Source organism: Mustela nivalis, assembly GCF_964662115.1.
Source record: "Mustela nivalis genome assembly, chromosome: 18".
In the NCBI taxonomy this organism is placed as follows: Eukaryota; Metazoa; Chordata; class Mammalia; order Carnivora; family Mustelidae; genus Mustela; species Mustela nivalis.
This window is the reverse complement of record NC_139037.1, coordinates 43,791,796-43,809,797: the sequence shown is the minus strand read 5'-3', so window position 1 is coordinate 43,809,797 and position 18,002 is coordinate 43,791,796. Positions and strand designations below refer to the sequence as shown.

At 47.9% G+C, this 18,002-nt stretch overlaps 2 protein-coding genes across 2 annotated transcripts in view; one reads left to right on the top strand and one right to left on the bottom strand.

Moving 5' to 3' along the window:
* SIPA1L3 (signal induced proliferation associated 1 like 3) overlaps positions 1 to 455 on the bottom strand; it is a 234,043-nt gene extending 233,588 nt beyond the window's left edge. The window contains exon 1 of the mRNA XM_082709071.1: positions 220 to 455. The gene's annotated coding sequence lies outside the window, so the exon portion shown is untranslated. The remainder of the gene's footprint in view (positions 1 to 219) is intronic.
* A 52-nt stretch (positions 456 to 507) lies between these two features.
* Positions 508 to 16,527, top strand: LOC309853252 (WD repeat-containing protein 87-like). Its single transcript, XM_082711101.1, has 6 exons — positions 508 to 653; positions 5,224 to 5,345; positions 6,211 to 6,378; positions 6,970 to 9,848; positions 10,309 to 10,568; positions 10,955 to 16,527. Exons 2-6 carry the CDS (start codon positions 5,271 to 5,273, stop codon positions 16,360 to 16,362), a joined length of 8,790 nt encoding a protein of 2,929 aa, XP_082567227.1. The 5' UTR covers positions 508 to 653; positions 5,224 to 5,270; the 3' UTR covers positions 16,363 to 16,527.
* The last annotated feature ends 1,475 nt before the right edge of the window (positions 16,528 to 18,002 follow it).

Here is an 18,002-nt window from a genome sequence, read left to right as displayed (position 1 = left end):
TGGTAGTCCACCTGTCGCCTCCGTGCCTCTCCAGTCTCCAGAGCACTTCCGCAGCCTCGAGGGGCGTGAGGGATGGAGGCGTGTCTTCTGCAGACTCCAGCCCCGTGGCCGAGCTCTGCGCTCTGCAAGAGCGGCTTTTCCCTTTCTCCCAGCCCTGTCTGCCTCCACCCTTTCTCTGGCGGACTCACCCCCTCTCTCCGCTAGGCGCGAGGTACTTACCCCGAGGACGCGAGCCTCGGGAGAGGCTGGGACAGCGGAGCTGTGCGCTAGACCCCCAGTGGAGGGGAGCGGCAGTGGAGGGCGTCTTTGCGCGCTCGCGCACGCGCGCTCGCCGGCCAACACCGGCCTAAATGCCGCGGGCCCCCGCGGGGGAGACTTTTTTTTCCCTTTCGAACGCGCGCGCGCGCGGAAGCGCGCGCTGAGCTTCTTCCTACCGGGCGCGCGCGAGTGCGCACGCGCGCTCACTCCCTTCGCCTGGGTCTGTCTACTGGGCGCGGGGTTGGAGGGCAACCGCTCGGTTCGCGGAGTCTTCCCGCGGCATCCCCAAGGTCGCTATCCAGGCGCTTCTTGTAGGTCTGCTCCTTCACACAGGAGCTCCCGGGTATCTCCACACACGCTGTACCCGTCCCTTGTCGGGAGTCCTGTCGTCGCAGGTAATAGGCAAGGATGGCTCCAGCCTTGAACACGCGGTCACGCCCTCCTTCCCACCCACGCCAAGGGCCGGGACGCCCGAGCTTGTAGGGACTCGGGTGTGGTGGCCTCTCGCCGGCCGAGGCATCTCCAGAACTCTTTCCTCCATGGGAACCTCAGGACCACCATCCAGAGGGCTGCCCTGGAGGCCCTGTGAGCCACCTTTCAGTCGTTGATCACACATTCTGAGGGTGTCTGGTGTTAATGTTGAGTACCTACTGACTGGGAATTTTGTTCAAATTTAGTTCACCTGCAGAAATAATCAAGAATCCGACCCTTAAAAAAAAAAAAAAAAAGGATGTTACTTCAACTCCATAGGGGTTACCCAGGGGATTGCTGAAGCGCAAGGTCCGCGAGCAAGAAAACCCAGTCAATAACATTGTTTCCTCCAAGAAGATGCTCAGTAAGACTCGAAACTGGGAAGCGTATATTCTTCCTGGGAGAGGGCAGAGGGTCATTCATTTGCACATTCATTCAACAGAACTGTATTTAGCCTCTACTTCATGCCAGGCTGGGTGATTGTGGGACAGTGGGAAGTTAAGACAGGGTTCCTACCTGAGGGAGCTAAGTCCAGTGGGGGTATCAGACCATCACCAGAGAGAGACAATCTAAAGCAAGACTATCTGACACAATTATAATGCAACCACATATGCCATTTTAATTATTACATTAAAAAATTAAAGGAATGGTTGAAATTAATTTTATATTTTATTTAACCCACTATATCCAGAATAAGTTATGCTTAATGAGAAAACATTTACATGGCTCCAATTTTAAAGTTTCATTTAACTAAAATAAAATTAAAACTCTGAGGCATAAACAAAGATACTCATTTGTGGCATGGGTTGTTGTAGCAAAAGGTTGGAAACTGCCCAATGTCCATTAATAGAAGGTTGGATAAATAAATGATCAATACCATGCCGCTGGCAACTGCTAAAAAATGAGACCGAGCTATATGTATTAATATGAGTTCATCTGTAAGATATATTAGGTGAGAAAGAGGTGCAGAACAGTGTGTAGTGCACCACTATTTGCAAGGGTTATCTTTCACATACACACTTGGGTATGTACAGAACAGCTGTGGAAAGATACAACCACCGTTACCTTTGTGAAGGGGAAACAAAGATAGGTTATCATGTGTGAAAAGGTGACTTTTTCAATCTATGCTCCATAGTATATTTTGATTTTTTTTTTTTACCAAGTCCATTTTTTAAAAAAGATTTTTATTTTATTTATTTGACAGAGAAATCACAAGTAGGCAGAGAGGCAGGCAGAGAGAAAGGAGGAAGCAGGCTCCCTGCTGAACAGAGAGCCCGATGTGGGGCTCAATCCCAGGACCCTGAGATCATGACATGAGCTGAAGGCAGAGGCTTAACCCACCAACCCACCCAGGCGCCCCATAACATGCCCATTTTTAAAAGTTTAAATGGAGGATGTTAGCTAAGTCATAGAATCATCATAAGAATTCAATGAAACAATGTATTTTAAATGCCTACGCCTTTTCCAAGATTGCCTGTGGCATTATAGCCCCTCTGGCTAATTAACTAGGCCCTTCTGATACTGGGTTTCTGCATCCCTGTCCCCTACTGTGAGAGCCACCTATGAGGCCATGGGATTCATGCAGGGCATTATCTCGACAGTGGAGCACACATCGCCCTCCATTTGGGTGGCCAAGTCTCCTTGCTATATATACTCTCAGCACTTTTTTCCTTTCCTTCTTAAAAGTGAATCAATAGCATAATTTAATTTGCTTTAAGCTTGGGAAGATTAAAAATTGCAGAAAAGTTCAAAGAATAGAACCCAACACTTAGAATTTCTCATTGTCGTCAAATTTTATGACAACCCTTTGATGATCACCTTCCCTGCTGAACTGTAAGCTCTATGGGGCAAGAACTGTAAGCCCTCATCTTCCTACAATAGCATACCCAGCCACTGAGTGACCCAAAAGGAGACCAGGGGCCCAATACTGTCATGGAGTGCAGTGCCCCCTAGAGGCAACTCTCTTTATTACAAAGACAGGACTTGGAGTCTGGCCTTCCATCCCACCACCTTGGAGTGGACTGTGGCTAAGAAAAGGATGTAGTGCGGTGCCCAGTCACAGACCTGGTTTGCCTTCATAGTCAGTAGGACATACCAAATCTTGGCTTCAAATATTAACTCCCCTAAATTGAATTCAGGGCCTGAATTCTCCCATTTGAGAGATAACCCATGGATTATCACGATACTAAAAAGTCAAGACTGTTGGGACAAAGGCATCTGGAGCTCACTCCATATTTGCTTTTAAGGGCAGATAATGGGATTAGGGAATCAAAGGTGGGGGAATTTTAGGAGAGAGGTGGTAAATGGGGTTGAAGAGTGTGTCCAAAAAAACACACAGAGGCTTGGGTTTCGAAGGCCTTCTTTCCCACTAACCCCCAAGGAATGTGCCCACAAAGGGTCCTAACCACTTGCTTTTTGCAGGCTAGCCAAGAGAAGTTGGACCCAGAGGAGATGTTAGAAACAATGGAAAGTGATGGCGTGACTGCAAATTTGTTACAAATCACTACTCTCTCAGTAGCTCTGGGGTCTCAAGGAGGAGCAATTGGGGTAAATATAAGCTGTGGGGCCTGGCCCACTGGGCCATCCACTGATCGGCAGGATCTGAAGCAGTTCATGCTGGCTCCTGAAAAGTGGTCCAAAGGAGCAGAAAGTGTAGGCTTGTAGGGGAAGAAAATGTGAAAATGTAATGGCAGGAGGGCAGCATGCAGCCTTGGGCAGAGTACAGAGACGGAAGGGACATTAGTGTCTCTGACAGCCAGTTACCAATTCCCATTAGTTAGCCCGTGGGTCGGAGATCTTCCTTGGCATCAGCTGGCAGCCTCTGACTCCTCTGATATGGTAGAAGCAGCCTGACCTGTGGATCAGCTCTTAGTCTTGAATCTGTCCCATGTAGCCTTGAACACATCCCTTTCCCCCTCTGAATTCATGATCCCCATAATGTATAATGGAGATAATACTATTTGCCTCTCAGGATTCTTTTGAAAAGGAATGAAGTGATTGATGTGAAGACTTTGGGTGGGGGACCCTAACCCATTCTACACATGAGAGGATGATACGTTTTGCTTACTGCTTCCCCCAAATCCAGCCACCAAGTCTCTGTGGCAACACAGGGCCTAGGCCGAGCCATGCCAGAGTGTGGGTTCTGTTGACCTCGCCTCAGGAGGCCCCGGCCAAACTGATCTGGAACTCCCAAGCACTCCAGGTAAGTGCTTCTCAGAGTTTAATGTGCCTAAGATCAGCCAGAGAGATTGTAAACATCAGCTTTGGGGGCCCTACTGTCAGTTACCCGTTCAGTAGGTCTGGTGTGGGGCCCAATAGCTTGCATTCCCAGCAAGTTTCCAGGTGGTGCAGATGCTGCTGGCCTCAGGATCTCATTCTGGAAGGAGCTACTTCTCCAAACTGAAAGTGCATCAGTTTTCCTCCTCCTGGCAAGTGCAAGGATGGCCTCCATCGCCCTCTGCTGGCCAGACTATAAATTTAGCTGTCATGGAGAGAACGGCTTAGGTGTGAGAACCAGACCAGTCTACAAACAGCAATTGTTAATGGTTTGTTGCTTCAGAGTACCCTTAAAGAGGAATTCACAGGAATTATCTTATTTGATCTTTGCAACAACCCTGTGAAGTAGGCAAAGCTGGCATTTTTCTTTTACAAGTAAAGAAAACAAGCCGATCATCAGACCAGTAATGGCAGACTCCTTGACAGAGAGGACTTGTTTCCCAATCCAAGGAGGAAAAGTAGAGGTGTGTCCTCATGAAGGCCAAGGAGAAGGGCATGGGGAAGACGCATGGCAGAGGCCTCATGTGTGACAGCTTCTTGATTCCACAAACCTGGGAAGGCCGGCAAAGCCAGAGGGCTGGATCCTTTCTCCAGCAGTGCAAGTGGGGTTGGCTCTTAGTCCTGGGGGACCCCCTCATTCCAGTTTCCTCTTCTAATAGTCAGACTTGAATGTCCATAGAATCACCTAGGGAATTTGTTAGACGTGAAGGTCCCTGGGTCCCACTGCCATGGTTCTTCATCTGTTGGTCTACGATGGAACCTGGGGATCTGTATTTTAAGACACACTCTTTCCCTAGGAGTTCCAGAGCAGGAGATCCAAGAACTGCACTCCAGGAACTGCCAAGTCCTGGCAAAATGCTCTCTTGACACATCACCAGCAACAAGGAAATGTTATTTGTGTGGGACGGTATTCCCTTCTAGCACCCCCTCCCTGCTTCCTTCGCCCATAATATCCTACGGGGTCATGACAGCCAATGTTAAGATTCAATCCTCAACTCTTTGATTCACCCCCCCAAGCCTCAATTTCCTCATCTATAAAATGGTGTTATACATACCTTACTGGGCCTCAGTGAAGGTTAAATGAGAAGATGTGTCTTATGGATGGCTCCTGATGTTCAAGAAATATTCAATACACATGAGTTCATGGATCATGACTTCTAAGCCCTAGTTCCTCAAAAAGTAGTAACATCTAAGCTGGCATCCTTTGGATTCCCACAGGTATTTTAAGCAACGGTCCTGAGGAGGACCAAGGAATAATCAAGGTGATGTCCTCTACCAGACTCATTCCCCTATGGAAGGATTTTAAATACCTCCTAAATGACATCATACATAAAAGCAAGGTAATACATATGCAGGACATAAATGTGTTATTGGCCTCTATATACCTTAATTGTTACGAGCACTTCAGAAGAGCATAGATTTTCTGGGGAAGCAGAAAGCAGGCATAGTAGACCATAAAACAATTGTCCCCTTAGTAGGAAGTGGACTGTTCATTTCCAAATGAGCCTAGGGATCTCTTGCAAATACATTTTGGTAGTGGAAGGGCAACACTCTGGAGCATTGTCAGAGGAACCAAACCCTTGGGGAGAGAGATTTTTCTAAAACAGAAGGGATTAGGCAGCAGGCAGAACACTTGCCAAGCTCAGTTTTGCTCTGGTTGGCTCTGTGTGAACTACCAGGTGAATGTGTCACAGTGCACGCTCTTATCGCTGTGGGATAATACATATTGCATATAATCTTCCTCTGTCAAGCTTAAAGGTAGGGTGTTAAAGTCTTTGTGCACTTTTAAGCCTTAAGAACTTAAAGTTGCACTGACTTTTGTCACACACTGGTTACATTTTGTGTAGGTCCGCAGTGGAGTACTTGCCTGGGTAATGTGTTAAATACGTCTTTTATGACATCTATACCTTGTAGACAAAAGGAGTGTTAGCAAACGGGTATGCTGGGAAGAACATCTGTTTTCCCCTGCGCCCACACCAAGAAATTTGTCCATTCAGGCCCTGTTAGGGGTTTGGTTCTTTCTTATGTCTCGTGTTGTGTTACCTGCTCGCCAACGCAGGTGTACTACGAGTGACAAGTCGTGCATGTGTGGATGTAACAGGCATGAGGCATGACCACGGGAAAGGCTTCCGTTGCAACTTGTGTGAGAGTATATTTAGTGCATGTGTGTCCTGGTCTGTCGCTTCATGCCAGGCCTCTCCCCAGCAAACGTCAGAAGACCTAAAGAATGAAGTGGTTGTGCTGAGTGACCAGTCCCAGATACTGTTCAAAGAGTCTCGCCATCCTCAAAATATGCCGCTCATATGCTATTACTTCAGCGATGCCAACTTCTTCGCCTCCCTCTCTTGGGTGACAAGCACCAAAGAAATACAGGTAAAACTAGTTCACCTTCCCTCTCCTTCTTAGCTCACTTGACAGGGGCCATGACCACTTATAAGCGCTCGTCCCAAACTGACAAAGGGAGATCTACTTCTTGAATGAAAATGACCAATGGGGCACCTGGGTGGCTCAGCCATTAAGCGTCTGCCTTTGGTTCAGGTCTTGATCCCAGGTGGGATCAAGCCCCGCATCAGGCTCTTTGCTCAGCGGGAAGCCTGCTTCTCCCTCTCCCACTCCTCCTGCTTGTGTTCCCTCTCTCACTGTGTCTCTCTCTGTCAAATAAATAAATAGAACCTAAATAAAAAAAAAAAAAAGAAAATGACAGAGATCTAGGGATCCCCCCCTCCTCCCTAACAGTCTCTCCTTGAAGAGATTTTCTGATTTCCCTCAAGTAGCCCAAGGAAAGCGTCCCAGACTTCCTGCTTCTACAGTATTTCCAGTTCCCATAACCAGGGGGAGGGGGTAAAAACACTTGAGAGTCTTTTGAGTCCTCCTCAGCACAGGCACGGGGCAAAGGAGCCACATATTCAGCCCTTTCCTCTCCTACTTTCTTTCCTAGTCAGGGTCCATCTTACTTTCTTGTAGGCTGTTGTATGGATGAAGAGCAAAACTGATGACATGGTTGAGAAGAGAATATTCTCCATGACTGAACGACTGCCGCCCATCCAGTGCATGGTCCACACAGGTTCCTTTCACATCCTCGTGGCCTACTGTGGCGATCTGATCTTGCGGCTCTTTGGGGACCACTTTCGGTCGTTCAAACCCCTGGGTATAGTGCCCTGCCGCTTTAACATCAATTGCCTCTGCTATGACCCAGAAATGAAGATGCTTCTGTCAGGCATCCTGGGGGCAGTGGTCACCTGGATCATTGAGCGGAGCGGCAGGGGCCTTCAAGTAGCCCACATGGTCCCCATCCCTGGGGATGAGCTCGTCCAGGACATCAGTCTGAACGGTCCCAATGGCTCCGTCCTTGCGCTGTGTGAGACGGTGGTGAGGGTCCTTGAGCGCCAGGGCCAAGGCCAGCTAGGAGAAGTTCAGAGGTTCATGTCCACCACCAGTGGCTCCCCTATCACCTGCTGCTTCACCTGCTCAGACCAGGGTTTTCTCTATGCTGGAAATAAGAGTGGGGAAATCCAAGTATGGAGCATCACCCGGGGAAACTCTCTCCACAGGTTCAAGGCCCATGTCTCGGCGGTGATCTGTATCCGCAGCCGGCCAGAGGCCCACACCCTGCTCACAGCCGGCAAGGAAGGCCTGATCAAGGAGTGGAACCTGACTCTGGGCAACCTGCTGCGGCGGCTAGAACTTGGCGAGGAGCTGTATGAACTCAAGTTTATTGACAACACTACTTTCTTCTGCCAAACCACCCACACCTTCTCCTTGCGCTGTCTGCCTTGCTTCTACAGCCTCTTCAACGTCTGTGGCTCTGGTCCCCAGCAGCTGCGTCGGGTCCGCTGCGGTGAGAACTGGTTCCGGATTCTGTGCACTACTGAGGATGGCTTATTGCGCTTTATGTCTCCACTCACAGGGGATCTGCTTGTCCTCACCTGGCCCTTCTCGATCCTGGACCGGGCTGTGGATTGGGCCTATGACCCAGAAAAAGAGGAGCTCTTTGTAGCAACAGGCACCACAGAGGTGCTGGTGTTTGACACAACCCGCTGCCCTTGCCCAGCCAAGTATCTCTTGTGCACCTCCCCAGACTCTCGGGACTGGGTACAATGTCTGGCTTATGGGCATTTCAACCTGGGGCGGGGTCTACAAGGACTCATGTTCTCTGGACACCAGAGTGGGGTGATCAGAGTGCTTTCCCAGAACTACTGTGCCCGAATAGAGAAGTACATGCACTTTGGAGCTATCCTGGCACTCTCTACACTACCTGGAGGGCTTTTTGGTAGCCGAGAAAACTCTTTGCTCTGTTCCTATGGAATGGATGACTACATACACCTATCAGAAACTGTGCTCGAAGGGAAGCGAGTGCATTTGAAGACGCTTGCCAGCATTCTCAGCAGCTGTCACCTAAAACACCTGATACTCTTGCCCACCTCTGTGGGTGCTATCACGGAGACTAACTGTCTGCGTCTCTGGAAGTTCCATGATTTTCTGTCCTCTGAGTCACAGGAAGGCTCAATGTATATAGAGACACTGCCTCTGCACCAGTGTACCATCACATCCTTCGATGTCTGCCTGTCTTTGAGTCTTTTTGTCACAGGGGGTATTGATGGGTCTGTCCGGGTCTGGAACTTCCATGGCAGACTTGTAGCCATGCTGGATTCATCGTTGCACTTTGGCCCACTCTGCTTTGCAAACGACCGGGGTGACTTGCTTGTGACTTTTAACCAGAGTCTTTATCTGGTGTCCTGTCTCAAACTGCTTCACCCAAACCTGCTGGCTCGCCTTTCCTTTATGAGCATGACAGATGAAGTGCTAGAGGCCCCTAAGCCTTTCGCCCCAAGCTTCTTCTTCTCCTTTGAAACAATGTTTGTGCCCAAGTACATCTACCTTGGAAGAGGGAAACAGGAATTAGCAGGTCTAGAGAAACTTGTCAATAAGCGGGCCATTGCCTTTGATCATACAGTGCCACACGTCATAGAAGAAGACGAGCAAGGGAGCCCTGTGATACTGTCTTCCTTCAGACGCCGTTTCTCATATAAAGAGGAGACTGTTGGGATGGAGGTAAGCAAGCCTCCCCATTATGTGGTTCCTCCCCAACTACAGTTGTCTACCTGGGATGGACTCAACCCTTACCAAATACTGCGATGCTACTTTGGTCATGGGCGGGAATGGCTCTTGGCTCCTGACTGCTACATCCCCAACTCAGTGATTCGTGCCCGTCTTTGGCCAGAGGGCAGCCCAATATACCTACAGTGCAACCTGCATTCACCTGTGTGGGAAATGGAATGGGACAAGTCCCAGCAATTCTTCTTCTGGCACAGTAGGGAAAAGTCTCTAAGTGATGATGTAGGAGAATATTCATATGAAAAGGAGGATGACAACTTCATAGAAATGAGACTGACCAAGGATGTAACCTATAGTGTCCTTACAGACTCAGCAAACCGTAGTTGGTTAGGGAAAAAGATGAGTGAAATAGCTATTAATAGCCTGGTGGAGACAATCCTCAACATTATGATCCATGCTTCCCCACTGAAGTACCAATGCTGCATTGGTGCACTGGGACAAATCTTTGCCTCTTACGAGGTGTCTTCATCCCTGCGCTCTGAAACAGCCCGTCGCCTACTGGATGATACCGCCAATTCCAACCCGCTGATCCGAGAGCTAGCCTGGGAAGGGCTAAAGCGTCTAGGAATGATTACTCATCTTTTTGCCATGCCTCTGGCCCAAGGATTGATGGACAAGGACCAAAGAGTGAGGAATAAGGCCCTGACCCTCATACCTGACACTGGAATCCACTGTAAGTCCTCCCTCTTAAGCCTGATCCAGCACCGAGAGACCTTCCGGGAGATGCAGTAAGTTCTTTGTGCCTTCTGCAATTCTTGACTAGTCTCTAGTTTTCTTCACCCTTTCCCTTCCTTCACTCTCTCTTCATAACTCTCCATTAACTCTTACTGTCCTTTTTCTCTTTCGTTGTCTTTTTCCATTCTTAGACTGTCCTGACAATCCTGACTGCTCACTCCTGTCTCCACCTTTTCTCCTGTTCCTGTCTGTCACCTAACTCCTGAGTTCACCTGCTCATTCTTTTCTCCTACCTCTTCATTCCCCATAAAAACCACTCCATTCATTGCCACCTGACTTTCTAGACTTCTTCTTTTTTCTTGGCCATCCTCTATCTCAACGTACACTGTCTTGTTGGCCACTGTGCCAAGCCCCCTGCCTGTTCCACAGCAGTTTGCAGTTCCTTCCTTCTCATTCTCCCTGTTGTCCTTTCCCTGATTCATCCTGGTCTTTCCCCTCCTTTGACTTTTACAGGCAGGAAATGATTGGGGATGAATCCCTAGACCATCTGTTGGGGATAAGGGCCACAGATCTCCAAATCCTTCACACTCAAGTGGAGCAGCGATTGAATGAAAACCTGACTTTGTCAGAGGGACAGGAAAAGCCTGCTTTTTCTTTAGAGGTCTCAAGGGTCTCTGAACGTCTATCCCTTTCCAAGCAACCTGACGTAATTCCTGAAGAATCTAAAGTTCCCATCAAGTCCGGCAAAGGCAAAAAGGGTGGCAAAAAGCATGGTACGTGTGGGGTGATCTGATTCATGCCTCATGGTTCCCATGGGGCAAAACAGTTAGGGCTAACATGGGTCAAGAGATATCAATCAGTTAGGACCAGAGACAAGTAGACGCATCTTTTCACATAAACTTCCTAGGAAGAATCTACCCAAACTCAGGGAGACTCCAATGCTTATCTCTACAGGATTTAGAAGGGGGGAACACCAGAATAAAGTAAGGAGAGCTTTTTTTTTTTTTTTTTTTTTTTTTTTTTTTTTTTTTTTAAGGCCTCAGCTCCCTCTGTTGCTACTTCTTTTATGGCAATTCTTCTTACTCATACCATTAGTGGGAAAGAAGTGACTTAAGCCTCCCATGCCTTTCTTATCTCCATCTCCTGATCTTCCCTACAGCCCGAAAATTGTGGCGGGCCCTCAAGAAGATGAAAGAGGCTGGCAGAGAGGGAGGTCTCTTAGAGGGTGAAATTGATGAGAGGGAAGCTGCACCAGTTTCGGTGGAGGAGACAGCCGCCCATCCTAGAATCTCTTCGACCATCAGTGTGTTGAAGAGTTCAAAAGATGGTGAGCCACAACCTCCAGAGAAAGACACCTCAAAGGACCATTTTGCATTGACCCTGAAGACGCTGAGGAAAATCCATGAGAGAAAAGGCAAGAAAAGAACAGTGCGGAAACCCAAAAGGAGGCGCAAGAAGAAGACAAAAGAAGCCAAAGTTACAATTGAGGAAACTCCGGCTGCTGTAAAGGAAGAACCAGCTGTGAAGCAGCTGAAAGCCCAAGGGCGGGGTGCCGCTGGGGCGCCTGGCCGCAAGACCATCCCTGAAGAGAGCTCATCATGGCGGGATGATCTGTGTCGTCTTATGACCCTTAGAATATCTGGTTCCCAAACACACATGTCAGAAGCTCTAAACATGGAGCTGGTGGCCATGGCTCAGGAGGTGCTGGCAGATCGACAGCCCAGCTGGGAGCTTTTCCAGGAGATCTGCCCCTTGTTGGAGGAAAAAAGTGAGGTTCTGCTTGAGGACCTCAACTGGGATGTAGCCTGGCCAGAGGAGAAACCAATTTTTATTCATGAAGGGGCGATTAGAGACGACATAATATGCAGAAGGGAGGACGAGATACCAGAGGTGCAAGAGCAAAAGGAAGCAGAGGACATGCCAGCTGTGCAGGAAACCCAGGTGATTCCCAAAAAAGTCAAGAAAAAGAAAGTTCTCTTCTTAAGACCAGGTGGTCTAACCAAGGGAAAACGAATATCAAAGAAAGAAGAGAAGAAATCCTTAAAGAAGCCCTTTAAGCAAGAGAGGAAAGAAGTTCAGCAGGAAAGAGAAGTGGATGAAAAAGAGACAGTGAGCAAAAGAGAGAGGGATGTGAGCCCAGCAGTAGAGGAAGTGGCCATACCGGAAGAGGAAGTAGTTAAGCAAGAAGAAAGCCCAGTTATGGCTGAGAGGAAGCTGTCTTGGCAGGAGTGGAAGAAGTCCTGGGATGAGTGGAAACAGGCCCAGGATGAGAAGATACCCTGGGATGAATGGAAGAAAGCTTGGGACAAGAGGCATCTGGAGGAAGAGGAGAAACAACAAACAGATGAAAGGAAGCCACTCCCAGGGGAGGAAAAGCTGGATGTGGACAAGAAGAAGCTGAGATGGGATGAGTGGTTAGAGGTCTGGGAAAAAAGAGTGGACAGGTCCAGAGAGGAACACAAACCTGAGAAGGAACTGACCCTGAAGAGAGAAGAAGTGTCTCAGGAAGGGGGAGGAGAAGTGTCTCAGGAATGGGAAGAAGAAGAAGAGAAAGAAGAGCTGATGTCAAAAGAGCAGAGACAGATCCGAAAGGAATATGATCAGGCCTGGATTGAGAGGAAACGAGCCCAGGCTGAAAGGAATCGAGCCCAAGAAGAAAGGAAGCTGGCCCAAAAAGAAGAGAAGCTGGCACAGAAAGAGAGAAAACTGGCCCAGGAAGAGAGAAAACTGGCCAGGGAATATGGGAAACTGGCTCAGCGAGATAGGACTATGGTCCAGGCAGAGAGGAAGGTTGTCCACAATGAGGAAAAATTGGCCCAAAGAGAGGAGAAGTTAAGCCAAGAAGCAGAGAAACTGGCCCAGAAGAGGAAGAAACTGGCCAAGCAATTTGAGGAACTGGCTGGAGAAGAAGAGAAAATAGCGAAGAAAGGAGGGAAGCTGGCTGAGGTAAAAAAGATGCTGGCTCAGAAAATGGAAAAACTGACCCAGAAGGAAAAAGATCTGGCATTGCAAGAAAAAGAACTATCCCAGGAATTGAAGGAGCTGATGTGGGAAGAGGAGGAACTGGCTCGGAAAGAAGAGGAAATGAATCAGGACTTGAGCGATCTAGCTGAGGAAGAGGAGGAACTGTCTCGGGAAGACAGGACCCTGGCCTGGCAAGAGCAGAAACTGAGTAAGGAAGAGAAAGCGCTGGTCCTGGAAGAAGAACTGCTGATTCAGGAGGAGAAGAAACTGGCCCAGGACAAGGAGAAACTGCCTGAGGAAGAGGAAAGGCTTGCTGAGAAAAGGAAGAAACTGATGGAGAACAAGTTAAAACTGGTCCAGGAAAAAGAAAAATTGGCCCAGGACAAGGCAAAACTCACAAATAGCAGGAATATACTATACTGGAGGGGGAAGTCTCTGGCTCAGGAGAGGGAGAATCTGTTCCAGGAGAAAGTGAGATTGGCTCAGAGGAAAGAGAATCTCCTCCAGATCACAGAAAACCTTGCCCAGAACAAAAATAAATTAGTCCAAGAAAAGGAGAAACTGGACGTGTACAAGAAGAAACTTGCTCAGGAAGAGGAAAAGCTTGTGGAAGAAAAGGAAACACTTGCCCAGAGGAAGGAGAAGGTGGATGAGGCTGAGAAAAAGCTGACCCAATTAGAAGAAAGCCTGGCTCAGAAGCAGCACAATCTAGCCCAGGACAAGATGGAATTAGCTATGGAAAAGAGAGGGGTCTTCCAAGAACTGAAAATGCTCAGAGGAGACTGGGACAGTGCTAAGGAAAAAAAGGCACTGAGCAAAGAAATGAAGAAACTGGCCCAGGAGAAGGCCAGGCTGGCTAAGGAAAGCCAAATTCTCTCCACAGGAGAGACTAAAGAAACCTTAAAACAGTTCAGAGTGACCAAGAATGAACTAGAACAAATCAAGAGGAAATTGTCACTAGAGGAGAAGATACTGAGGTATGAAGATAGGGTATTGGCCACAAAGCAAAGGGACATTGCCAAAGGAAAACTGGAATTTACCAGAGGAGGAAGAGTGTATGCCCAGGAAGAGAGGAAGCTGGCCAAAGCAGTAAGGAAGTTGAGTAAAGAAAAGGAAGGCATTTCCAATGCACAATCAAAAGTGAGCAGCAAAGTCTTAAAGGCACTTCGAGATCTTACCAAAGAAGAAATGAAAGTGGTCCAGGAAGAAATAGAGATGACAAAGATGAAGAGGAACTTCTTGGTTAAGGAAAGGAGATTGAGCGAGGAACAAAATAAGCTTGATGCCAAACAGTGGGATTTTTCTGTGGAACAACCAGAAGTAACCAAAGATGAGAAGAAACTGGCTAAGAAGCAGAGAAAACTGGCCAAGGAAATGAAAAGAATGATAAAGAAAGAGAAAAAAATTACTGAGGAAGAAAGCAGATTGGCCAGACAACAGAGAGAAGTCATACAGGAAGAAGAGAAGGAAGAACTAACAAAGGATGAAGAGGTAATACCACTGCTTGAACAAAGGTTGAAAAAGAGAAAAGAGCTAAAGACACTTGATACACCAAAGGAAAAGCTTCCCAGTCAAGAAGAGAGTAGAATGAGCCTATCCAGAGAAATAGAAAACTTACTGGATGAAGTAGAGCGAGAGAGTTTGTCTGAGGAAGAGGAGAAAGAAGAGGAGGAGGAGGAGGAGGAGGAAAAAGAAGAGGAGGAAGAGGAGGAGGAGGAAGAGGAGGAAAGGAAGATGGTGGAGGAGGAGGAGGTAGAGGTGGAAGAGAGAAAGAAGGAGAAAGAGAAGGAAAAGAAGGAGAAGAAGAAGAAAAAGGAGAAGAAGGCACAGGAGGGGGAAGAGAAGGAGGAGGAGAAAGAAGGGGAAGAGGAAGAGGAGGAGGAGGAAGGGGAGGAGGAGGAGGAAGAAAGCATGAGTGAAGAAGACTCTGAAAGTCTGAGTGAGGAAGAGTCAGAAAGTCTGAGTGAGAAAGAAAAGGGGGAAAGCTCTTTGAAAAAAGACAAGAAAAAAGAGATCTTAAAAACAGGAAAATTATTTAAGTCACAAGCAGAAAGACAAAAGGACCGAAGGGAAAGAGAAATAATCCCTTCTATTGAAAAAAGAATCCCTGATATCAGAGACACTGCTAAACAACTAAAAGTTCTGAAAGTCCCTTCCAAGAAAATAATAGTTCTGGACACGCAAGAGAAGATACCAGTGCCAGTGTCTACAAAACAAGTATCCCCGGAAGAAAAGGCCAGAGCACTTGAGGCATCCAGGATGCTTCCAGAGTCAAGGTTTATGGGCAGACAAGGAGAACTGTTGAAGAAATATATGCCCAAACCTCTACAAGTTTTGGATACAGTTTTGGAGTCCCCAGAACGAGACTTAAAGACTCCATATTTACCTGACATATTGAGGCAGACCATGGAAGCTCACAAACTCCAAGGCAAACCACTAGACCCCAAGTTGCAGTGGATTTTGCAGCATCATCCAATCCTGATGAGAAAGACTGGGGTACCTGTGCCCCAAATCTGGGCCAAGGAAGTAGGTGCTCAGGTAGGACTCTCAGATATAGACTGGATCCACCATGTTCTAGAACAGATGGAGGCAGGAGAACAGCTTTCTAGGGAGAGTTTCCACAGATTGTGCCAGCTTCTCAAAAACCTCACCACAAAGGGAAACCTAGATTGGCTTCATCTGGCCCAACTTAAAGCCATTGTGTACCGTCACAAGCAGATCCTGGAATCACGAAGCACACGTATCTCAAAACCCAGTAAGGAGTCCCTGGGTCCGAAGTACCCGAAAGTGATCCCGCCTATAAAAGGAAAGGAAAGCTGGTTAAAACCTTTCGGTGGCCCCACACCAAAGTCCCCATTAGGTACCAAAGGGATCCCCACCCCAAAGGGTGTAAACTGGCATCTTTTAGAAGAGCCTTACAGGAGTGCCTGGGCAGGGCAGATATCCACTGCTCTCGAGGAGATGGAGGTGCCACACTTTCCTCCTGCTACGGGAGACACTGTCACAGGTGCCCAGGCCTCTGTGGAAAAACAAACCCTTGCCCTGATGTTTCAAAAAGACTTCTGGGCTTTTAAGGACAAAGGCAGGTTTCCCAGATTGCCCAAGCTGGAGAAGAAGGCCCGGGCCGTCGCTAAGAAGAAGGAAGAGGTTCCTCTCTGGGAGACATTTGTGGCACTGTACCACGTCTTGCAGATGTTGCAGCGACGATATGCAAAAGACAGCGCTGCTTGGATGGAACAGTTCCATCAGCTTGTGGACCTATACCAACTTAAGTCCCCCCGAATCCAGAAGCTGCTGCAGGAGCTGTTACTGAGAGATGAACCCCAATCCCAAGAGATCACCTACGAGGAGGCCCGAAAGGCCATGGATCTGGTTCCCGGGGAGCGCTTGTTCTACCACCTGTTTTGTGGTGGCTCTCAAAACCCTAAAGGTCCTCTGGAGTTCCAGGAGGTGGTTCCCCTCCCAGGTCAGAATAACGTCCGTACCATCAATCATATTGGCATTGCTCAGTATGGGATCTTGGAACTCGCCTGGAAGAGCCTGCCCCAAGCAGATATTCATCTCACCAAGGAAATGCCCCACATCATTGCTCCCACCCCATAATTTGGGACTGATGTGAGGTCAGGACTTTTCATTCCCACCTGGGGGAAGGCCTTGTCGCCCTAATCTAGACCCTTATCCCTAGGGCCCACACAGAGGTAGGGCCAGGCCAAAGCCCTTTCCCTAACTAGCTCCAGAAACCAGCTTCCATATATGGAATAAAGAGGAGGTTCCCGTTTGTAGCATCGCTGTAATGTGTCCCTCTACCTCAAACATTGCTTCCCCAGAAAGGTAGCCAGAGAGACCAGATATATACTCCTGAGAGTGGGAAAACATCCCAAAAGCTAGTGGGTGCTCACCCACTGGAGACCTTCAGGCAGAAGAGTCTTCCCTTGTCCTCTTCCTTACTTGCCCCCCCCCCATCCTCCCCTAAAGACTACAGGAAGGAAAGCACCTGGCACAAAAATGAATGAATATTTGGCATTAGTGTAAGAGGCACTGACATAGTAGAAAGAAAATGGACTTTAGAATCAGAAGACCTGGCATAGTTCTTGGAGTTTCACAGTGGAAACAGACTCTGTTTCCCTGTTCGTAGTTCTGCATGCTGATGACTGGAGTCCCAAACAGCAGGTGTGGTGAGTGTTGAGGGGACCCTGGGAGTATCTCATGAGTCCCTTCCCTCTAGCAACAAAGAAGACAAGAGTTGAAGGAAAGGGTTAGTAAAGTGAAGGAAGTTGTCCTTGCTAGTAACTGTGTTCTTTCCATGATCTCCACTCCCCACGATGGAAACTTCAGAGTTGCCTTTCAGCTTACCTTTCTCCAGGTAAGCTGAGCCTTTCATCAGCTTCTATCAGGGAGCCCTTCTTACCATTTGCCACACTTCATCATGATGTCTCCTTTGTTATTCTATTCCCTCTACCTGAGTTTGGTTTTGTGGGAGAAGCCAGGGATAGAGGGCAAGAGAACATTCTGAGAAGTTGGAGTCACCTCAGAGGTCAAGCAGCACAGACCCACATGGAGGGTATAAAAGCTATGGGCCAGGGACAGGAAGCCTCAAAAAGGAAGACTGACCCAACAGCCAGGTAAGGCAGCAAAAATAAGGATGGCCCAGCTGGCTCTCTCAGCTCTGATTTAAATCATTTCTTTCTGGCCTCTCTTTGTCTATGTCAAAAAGGACAGTGTACAAATTACAAGTATCAGGCATGAAAGAGGCATGAACAACACTACAGACCCTACAGGCATCAAAAGGATAGGGATTATATATATACTATGGATAACTCTACACCCATAATTTTGACAACATAGATGAAATGGACAAATTCCTTGAAACTCCCAGAAAGGAAATAGCAATACCTATTTTTTAAAAAAAATTATTTATTTATTTGGCAGAGAGAAAGAGATCACAAGTAGGCAGAGAGGCAGGCAGAGAGGTGGAAACAGGCTCCCTGCCAAGCAGAAAGCCTAACACGGGGCTTGATTCCAGGACCGCAAGTTCATGACCCAAGCTGAAGGCAGAGGCTCAACCCACTGAGCTGCCCAGGCCCCCATAGCAATACCTATTTAACTCATTTTGCACGATATCAGTGGGTCCCCTGGTCAAAAAAAAAGACACTGTGACCAAAAACAAAACGAAAAAGCAGTCTAGTTTTTGTTGTCCTAGAATCAGGAACTCTACGGATGACTCTTCAGGGAGTCTCAAAACC

Excerpts from the sequence above, each read along its gene's own strand:
- LOC309853252 (XM_082711101.1), top strand. The coding sequence starts at position 5,271 with ATGTCCTCTACCAGACTCATTCCCCTATGGAAGGATTTTAAATACCTC. Across the intron at positions 5,346-6,210 it reads ACATCATACATAAAAGCAAG|CAAACGTCAGAAGACCTAAA; the intron begins GTAATACATATG and ends GCCTCTCCCCAG. Across the intron at positions 6,379-6,969 it reads CAAGCACCAAAGAAATACAG|GCTGTTGTATGGATGAAGAG; the intron begins GTAAAACTAGTT and ends ACTTTCTTGTAG.